Genomic DNA, 9,306 nt, shown 5'->3' with positions numbered 1-9,306 from the left:
TCGAACATGAGAGAGATTTGAATGGTAGAGGCAATGTTTAACCAGATAATATAGATAACTATAAATTTTAAAAAATCGAAAAGTATCTCTTTTCCCATCACCACTTAGCATTGTTGGGTTTTTTCATTGGCCATTAACTTTTAGTATTAGTGAATTACTAATAAGCGTTTTATTAAGTATAATTTAATTTTTGATTAAAACACAAATTAGGTAGTGTCTAGGTATCTTTTGTGTTTAGTTAGATAGTTGATTAATTGAATATTTAATTTTACTAAACATATTAATTAATATATCAATTATAAATTATATGATATCAATTGGGACATAAACTACAAGCGAATCAACTGCTATTTTTACTAAATAAAGTCTTAATATTGTTGGTCCGATTAGCCATATATGGATATTAATGATGTCATTAAATACTATTTTAATATAGATAATTTCGATATTATTCTTTAAGAAAAATAAAAATAATATATATATATATATATATATATATATATATATATATATATATATATATATATATATATATATATATATATATATATATATATATATATATATATATATATATATATATATATATGAATCATCACCGTCGTATCCTCTTACATTCTTATGCACAATGTAACTTAAGTTTTTTTTTCCCACTAGATAACCTAACATTCATATTATTAAGTAATTTTTGTTTTCTTATACATTAAGAAAGAAATAACTTAGTGCACAAGAAATGTACTCTTATGAAATAGTATTAAAGAAGCTAGTTTAAGAACTTCCCTCTTATGAATTCTATTTAACTTATATGTTCAATTGACATCAAATTGATCTTACCATTTGTTATTACTCATTAATTCAAATTTTCTGACCTAATTTGATATGAAATGAAAGTAATTGAAATTAGAACAAAACTAAAGAACAAAAAAATATCTCACTTAGAATGGTTCATTACAGCTTCTGGAGAAAGAAGATCCATAGTTGTAACATTCTTTGGTGTCAGGTTGTTTTCCATGGTTGGAAACAAGTTCATGGTTGTTGCTAATTGACAAGAAGTGTCAATAGATCTTTAAAAAAATAAATTTTAAATTTAGAAAATATGTGAATAGAGATAAAATATCTAATTATTGAAAGGAAAAAATATATTAACAAACAAAATTTCCAAAAAATATGCCTGAACACTAGGAAAGGATCAGTCGTAGTGAGTCGCAATATTACAATTTAATAACCTATAGAAAATAACAATTAAATCATGACTTATCCATTAATTATAGCTATGATTTAGATCTAAGAATTTAAAAGTCTTAACAAACAAACGCAATTGAAGAAATTATATGTTTTTCTTCTGGTAGTGGTATCAAGTTCCAAATTATTTATCTATAATGGGTTGAGTTTCTCACATGGTTACTATCCACCCATCACCTTCTATAGGACTCCACCCATATATGTAAGTTCAATCATTGAAATGAATTTTATTAGTGAAGTTTCATATTTGAAGGGGGTTCTTGTTTTTGTTCTTCAACCCTTCCTAAGCATATTCGGTTGATTATATTTTAATATCTACATTGAGAATATAGCCTGTGCTTGTGCATTTGTGTCGTTCAGGGAGAATTAGGTGACATAATCTTTTAGAGTGTATCTTGACTGCATGATAGTAGATGATATATATTTCTAAATGTATGTTGATCACTGTCACACGTGTCCCTTGGACGACATAGTCATTTACTCTTAATGGTTTGCTTGTGGGTAACATTTGATGTATCCACATCTGCTTGAGCTCGTCTTGTGTTAATTCGGGTATATGTAGTTTGTTCCTAGAGACCTCTCCGATTCAGGTCCTCCTACTTTGATCTGCAAAGATGTATATGTTATGTATGAGGATTACTTTAATCATATGATTTCAGATGACGCACGAGGTATCCTAGCTCTTAGCGACTAAAGTTGTGCATACGACTACATCCAATGGTGTTTTAGAATGTCACGTTCTTATATTGTGAGTGCATTGTCCTCTTAGAAATATTTTGAATTATGTCAAAACTAGCATACTTAGTATTTGTGTATATTAGACATTTTCTCTATGTCTAGATATGTATTTTTATCATAGGACACTTCAAAATATGTTAGAATCATGATTACATGTTAAAAATGAGTTTTTTTTGTGGAAAACATTGTTTTGGATCGACCCATACTGAAGGCTTTATAAAGAAAAGGGATTTGCCTTGTTTGGGTCGACACGCTAAGCTCTTGGGTCAACACAAAGTTTGGGTGGGTCGACTCATAACTTCTTGGGACCGACTCCAATTGATGTTTTACAAACCAAAACAATTCTGCCTTGTTTGGATCGACTCTCATGCTGCTTGGGTCGACTCCCACTCAATTTTGGGTCAACTCATTCTGCTCTAATTTTTTCAACTTGTAAATTTTGCTAAAAAATCAATTTTCTTTTATTTTTCCTTCTCATACACAAACATATAAATATGCATTCATGCATCATTTCTCAACATTGAAATCAAGAACATACAAAGAATTTTCTCTTAATTTTCAATCTTCTTATGTGCATACACACAACAATTACACATAATCATTCTTGTTGGGCGCCATCTAGATTAGATTGATAAAGTCCAATTTAGAATTATTGTAATCAAACTGGGTTGACTATTCTTTGGAGGTTTTATTGATACAACCAATTAAAGTTTTTCCTCAAGATTTTGCAACGAGGATTTAACCGAGTGAAAGCTTTGAAGAACGAGGTTCTGTCAAAGGAGTAGTGGTAATTGGAGGATCGACTTGAAAGTTTTTGGTCACTTGATCTTACTTAAGATCAATGGGAGAGAAGAAGTTAGGATCAACATCAAACATAGGATTTGGGGGTTTGGATTGCTACTTTTTCACTTGTAAACAACTCTTGCAAAGGTTAACTACACATATCTCAATTCTATTTAGAATTGGAGGCATGCGTACCCATAGTGAGAACAATTGAGGAACTTCCTAAACAAATTCTTGTGTTCTCTCTCTCACTCTTTAGAATTTGATAATACACTTAATGTGAAATTTGATAAATTGAAAATTTTGTTTGTGTAGAAGTAATTCAAACTGTTTTGTAAAGATAATTGCAATCGAAACAATTGTAATTGGTTTTTTATATCTTCAACACAAAGGAAAATTAGCTTGATTTCTATTGCACAGAAGTGTTTGATAATTTATCTTTGTTAATTTTTGTATCTTATTTCATGAAAATTAATTACAAAGTGTGGCATAGTTCAAACGATTATTTTGTAAAACATTTTGATTTACTCTCTCATCATTGGTATACGTTTTGTTATGGTTTATACGCATATATGATTCTTCCGATAACAGTTCAGAATAGATGAGTGTCGATCCGAAATTGCTTTCATTTGCCATATTAAATATTTTTAAACAGAATTTTAATTAGAGAAAATTTTATTTGTGATCTATTCACCCCTCTAGATCGTTGTCCACGTCTTAACATATGGCACTGAATACTCCGGGAGATCCATCTAGGGCATATCATCAGGAGATACTAGAGGAGAAGGAGCCTATGACAAATCACGTTGTTGATGTGTTGCCTAAATGTCGACGTATCATAGATTTTGCACGAGCGGGTATAAACAAAAAAGTTTTTCTGAATGGCACTCTTGGAAGGAACATTGTAGATGACATTCTTAATGTGGATATCATCAGGAGATACTAGAGGAGAAGGAGCCTATGACAAATCACGTTGTTGATGTGTTGCCTAAATGTCGACGTATCATAGATTTTGCACGAGCGGGTATAAACAAAAAAGTTTTTCTGAATGACACTCTTGGAAGGAACATTGTAGATGACATTCTTAATGTGGCACGGATGACACTACAATACAGAAGACATCGAAGAAATAAGAGTCAGACATACACAGTAGTGTAGTATTTGTATTAGGCATTACATATATTATTACTGTTTGTTACTTTGTTAATGTGAGTGTATTATGCATTGATTTGTTTATATATGACATTTTTATCTTGTGCATTAAATGTATGATTTAATTTATAAAAAAAATATTATGATAATATAGTTTTAATGCAGAGTTTATTAATAGAGATTGTATTTCAGATTAATTTAAGGCAGGCTTAGGCTTAAGGCTATGGTAAGGTTAACGATTCATCGTGTTCAAGATATGAAATTCTTCATGTGATGTTTCATGGTTATTCACATAATGTAGTTTGGGGTTTCCATAGCCTTCAAATAATCTTTTGTTGTTCATATTAAACGCAGTGCTTACATAATTGTTCATTTTTTCAGCTAAGTTCGTTTCATTTGCTTCATGTACTTGCTAAAATGAGGATTGTCCTCTTTGCATTGTTTCTTTTATTTCTTTACCAAATAATTTTATATAAAATAAAATAAAACAAAACTAACTGATCAATAATATCTTAATGAACGATTTACAAATACAAAGGGAGATCCAACAAATCAATACTTTTGAACAAATTAATATCAATCTGAGTTTATAACATTGCTTCATATATAAGATGAAGAAAAATCAATGGTAAAGTACCAATGATTAATGAATACATAGAATCATATAACTAAAGAAACAACTACTAACAAATAGTTAGAGATCTATAGTATAACAAATAAAGTACCAAAAAGAATTCCATAACATATATATCTTAACCATAAGTATCAAACAATAATAATAATAAAAATAATATAAGTAATGCTATCTAGTCAAGGAAAAAATAACCAGAAACTTTGTCAAAAAAAGCTTTGGCAAAAATAGATCTGACTAAATAGCACTTTCTTTAAAAGCAAAAATGCTCAAAATTACATTAAAAGTATAGTTTCATTCAGATTTGAGTTGATTTTGCACCCATAAGCCATGACATGTTTTCACCTGGCTTGTTAATACTCTCCATTGGATTTGTTCTCTGATATGGTGATTTGGAAGCAACTCTGTAATTACATAACAAGGAAACTAAGTATTAGTATCGCACATCGACACTAACTCTGTGTTTGAGAATAGATTATGAGGAAATTGATTTTGTAGAATTGATTCTGGCTAAAACTGATTTGAGGAACAAATTTCAGTGCAAAAGTCGTATTTAAACTCAAAATTTATCAATCCTAACTTCATCTAGAATCAATTCTGGAAGCAAAATCATTTCTACTTTTGACGAAACAAAAAGTCTCAAAATCAATTTTACATATGGCTCTTCCTAAATGGAAAACAAAACATACAATAAGAAATGTTTCATTTTCAAATTTCTATTGAATTAAGAGTGTTTACCTATCCTTTCTTTTCTCGAGGAACCGATGAAGAGAAGCTTTCCTCATAATTGGAAGATCTGCACATAAAGGAAAATCTTTGATGAGAAAAACATGTTACAATTTTAGTGTCATTCCAATTTTTAGTGTTAAAGGTTTAAAGAAATTACCGCAAACATTAGGTCTGGAAAGCACTTGAGGGTGTTCATGAATCGAGCCGTTGCAGGTGCTAGGGACGATGTTGTTCACAGTTGGAACAATTGGAGCGATGGGATCAACAGAAGTTCTGACCGAATTCTGAGGAAATGAAGGCTGGCTTGGCGTGTAAGTGTACAAAGAATTGTTGTTCTGAGTTTGAGAGATTCCTTTGTTAGCAAAAGCCATGAGCTCTTGTGCTCTATCAGCCGGGAAATCGTCGAATACAACAACTTGACCGTTGTAAAACATTGTCAATTGTGCAGCTTTAGGTCCCTTACTAGCACTGCAAATCAATATTTCAATATCATATATTAGTCTAGATGTAAAAACATTGTATATAATCAATTGATCATTCAAATACAATATCATATACAAGTCATCAGGGTCGTCGTTCTCAAGAACGTGCAAGGCAGGCTACCGCACAGACCCAAAATCAAAAAAAAACTCGGGTAAACCGTAACTAAATAGGACCTCATAAAATATTTGTCATTGTCAACTCTGGATAAATAGGACCTCTGATTATTTTATCATGATTGTACCATGACTAACCTACACAGTGCCTCCAAAAACTTAAGACGTCTAAGTAAGTCATTACTAGGCGGTTCAATTCACAAGACTTCTACCAAGTAGGGTACGGAGAGGGTAGTTATATGCACCCTCTACCCCCACACGTGGAGGAAATCAACCCTCTACCCCCACACGCGGAGGAAATCGACCCTCTACATCTGTAGTATGGTGACACATCCGTAAGGGCACTCAAATCGAGACAGGAGGAAATCGACCCTCTACATATGTACTATGGTGATACATCCGTAAGGACACTCAAATCGAGAGAAGGAGAACCTTCTCTCTCCAAATCTATTTGTCCTTACCGATGTATCACCATATCACATCTTAGAGGATCTAGGTCTATGATCCTCCATTACAACCTTCCTCCATCTCTCTCTTAATCCTACCCTAGAATTGAACCTATGATCGGCGAAAACCATACTAAAAAAACTCCAAACCTAATTTGGTAGGAAATGAAATGAACTAAAATTAAAATCACAACAAAACTAAAAAAACTCACTTGGAGTTGTTAATTGCAGCTTGTGGAGAGAGCAAATCCATAGTAGTAAGATTCTTTGGTGCCAAGTTGTTTTCCATGGTTGGAAACAAGTTCATAGTTGTTCCTAATTGTGAAGAAGTATCAATAGATCCTGCAAATTTATTCATATTTAGAAAAGAAAAAAAACAAACAAAATATCTTACAACATAAACAGAAAAAAAAATTATTTATACCATAAAAGAACCCTAAACAACTCCAATAACAGTTTAATTCATGAATGAATAATCAATTAACTGAAACCATAAATTAGATCTATGAATTCATAAAACTCTCAACAAACAAACATCTTGCAATTGAAGAAATTCAAAGAGAAATATTTGAGAAAATTTAGATATAGTTATTAGTCCAACCCTAAAAAAAAGGGGAAAATCAAATTAAGATACCAATATTTCATTTTCTTACATCATATCTCAATACACATATATAATTCAAAAAATTTATCACCCTTTCTAAAAAAACTATAAAAAAAAAAAATTAAAAAACGAAAAATTCGGAGAGGTTAAGGTTTCGTACCAGTTGGTTCGGTGTTGTTGCATGTCATACCGAGAGAAAGATCTTTGAAGCTACCTTTTTCCTTGATGTATTGACTCAGTAAACTACAAGTCTGAGAGAAAGTTGTCTTCTCCGGCGACCTCGCCGGTTTCTGGCCGGAAACCTCCGAGAGTTCCGATGAGGTAGACATAGTCTGAAACTTGAAACGGTGAGAGTTTGTAAAAATGAACGTGTGTTGTGATTTGTGAAGATGTTCTTTTTTTGTTGATTTATCTTATGTTAATGTTATATATAGAGAAAGAAATAAATGTGTTAATTTTCGTGAGGGGTATTTTGGGGATTTAGTCTTTTGGAGGTGGGAAATTGAAGCACGAGGAATATGTGTGTTTTTTAAAGTTGTCTATAGGGGATGCTTCTTTTTTTTATGTTTTTTATTTTTTGATGCTTTTCTTGCTGCTGTCTCTTCTGTTTCTTGTGTTTTGTCTAAACTTTACTTTACTATTATTTATTTTATTTATTTATTAATTTGTTGAGGATTGTTATTATATTTAGTAAAATTGGTTTAGACCCACGTGTTGTGTTATGTTGTTTACGTCGACGAAACGGACACGGCAAAGGTTATGCTGTGGGAGTTTCCTTTTGCCTTTTTTAAAATAAAAATTAAAAAGAGGATAATGGAGTGTTATTTATTCAAAAAAATTTAAAGGCAAAAAATAAAAGCATTCATTCAAAGCAGGCATAAGCAATGCCAAATAAAAACAATTGTTTGAAACTCAGTTTCATTCCACTTACAAGACCACTTACATGATTATGACTTGAACAAAACCATTAGACGAGACCAATCTACAGAAGATAAATAAGCAAAAATAAAAATAATTATGCAGCAACAATAAAGGAGAAATAGGAGCACCAAGCCCAACCTAATAGAAACATGACCCTCCAAAACATCTATAGAATCAAACTACTTCACATGCTTATCCCAACACTTTGCCAAAACAAACTACGCAGAGCCGTGTTTGATCATAAGGAGGAGCATTAACATTGAGGTAAGAGCAACACACAAGTGAGAGAGAAACCATATATTCATTCAAAATTTTAAGGTGATAGGCGTGTGGGTTCTCCCACTTATAAATTCTCAAATCTCCACATTTATAACCAATATGGGACTTCAACTCACACTTGACTTATTACTCTTAACACTCCCCCTCAAATGTGAGTCCACAATGCTCACACTCAAATGGAAATTCTTTTTGTCCAGATACACTTTTACACTTGTACCTCTGTTGACACTTCTTCTTGGACAATTTGATTTCAACGGGACACCTCTTCCTGGGCATTTTGATACAAGTAAGTTGATCCTTTTATTCGAACCAAAGGCTCATGATACCATTTGTTGGGTCATGAGAAGGAGCATCAATATTGGGCTAAGAGCAACACACAAGTGAGAGAGACACCACATATTCATCCAAAATCTTAAGGTGATAGGTGTATGGGTTACCTCACTTATAAATGTTCAAGTCTCCACATTTATAACAAATGTGGGACTCCAACTCACACTTGACTTATTATTCTTAACAAACTCAACCTTCTTAACACGAAACCACCCAACACCACCGCCAAAATAGACTGATTCCACGCCACTTAGCAGCCCACTGCACCGAAACGTAAACAAAAAGGCCTCACAACTCAATAGCACCAAAACAAGAAAAATTAGACTATAAGACTATTCAGAAGATCCAAATAGGAATTAAAAAGCAACTACCACCAACACTATAGAACAAAATTGCATCACCACACAAAAATCAGATGGAGGAAACACTGAATTACTAAAAGCATCACACTCGAATTCAACAGTATTATGCAGTCCTCTACTCCAAACCAACTGAAATCGACCACGTTTGAATGGATTTATTTTATCAAGTAGTCTGGTGTCAGACATTTACCTTTAAATGTAAACAAGTGAAATAGTGTGGATTCAAATTCATAGTTATACACCCGATCTTGCACGACTAATAACTGAGTTGGTATAACATAACACGTTTAAGTGGATTTATTGTAATAAGATTACAGATAATTTATTACTTTATTTTAGAAATTCACATTTCACCTTATTTAATTTTTATGAACCTTTTAAATTGTCCATTTTAATCGTTTCAAGGTGTTTTTTATTCAAAAACATTCTTTTAGAGTGTATTAATGTATATTATTGTTGTTCTTTTTTTTTGACAGAGACCTTTATTTTTTAG

The 9,306-nt window shown here is 31.9% G+C and overlaps 1 protein-coding gene across 1 annotated transcript; it reads right to left on the bottom strand.

The window, feature by feature from the left end:
• Positions 1-4,637: 4,637 nt before the first annotated feature.
• Positions 4,638-7,335, bottom strand: LOC127135941 (protein TIFY 10A). Its single transcript, XM_051062566.1, has 5 exons — positions 7,082-7,335; positions 6,530-6,659; positions 5,433-5,743; positions 5,285-5,342; positions 4,638-4,950 (listed from the first exon to the last, which is right to left on the bottom strand). The coding sequence occupies exons 1-5, from the start codon at positions 7,248-7,250 to the stop codon at positions 4,845-4,847; spliced, it is 774 nt and encodes a 257-aa protein (XP_050918523.1). The 5' UTR covers positions 7,251-7,335; the 3' UTR covers positions 4,638-4,844.
• Positions 7,336-9,306: the final 1,971 nt, after the last annotated feature.

The sequence above is a fragment of the Lathyrus oleraceus genome, chromosome 1 (genome assembly GCF_024323335.1).
Source record: "Lathyrus oleraceus cultivar Zhongwan6 chromosome 1, CAAS_Psat_ZW6_1.0, whole genome shotgun sequence".
In the NCBI taxonomy this organism is placed as follows: domain Eukaryota; kingdom Viridiplantae; phylum Streptophyta; class Magnoliopsida; order Fabales; family Fabaceae; genus Lathyrus; species Lathyrus oleraceus.
Note: the sequence above shows the minus strand (reverse complement) of the source record. Positions and strands in the feature narration are given on the sequence as shown.

Bases quoted from the DNA above. Each gene is read 5' to 3' on its own strand.
- LOC127135941 (XM_051062566.1), bottom strand. From the start codon at position 7,250: ATGTCTACCTCATCGGAACTCTCGGAGGTTTCCGGCCAGAAACCGGCG. The intron at 5,744-6,529 runs GTGAGTTTTTTT...ATTGATTTGCAG, and splicing joins GCTGCAATTAACAACTCCAA to TGCTAGTAAGGGACCTAAAG. The intron at 5,343-5,432 runs GTAATTTCTTTA...CTTTATGTGCAG, and splicing joins TTCCAGACCTAATGTTTGCG to ATCTTCCAATTATGAGGAAA.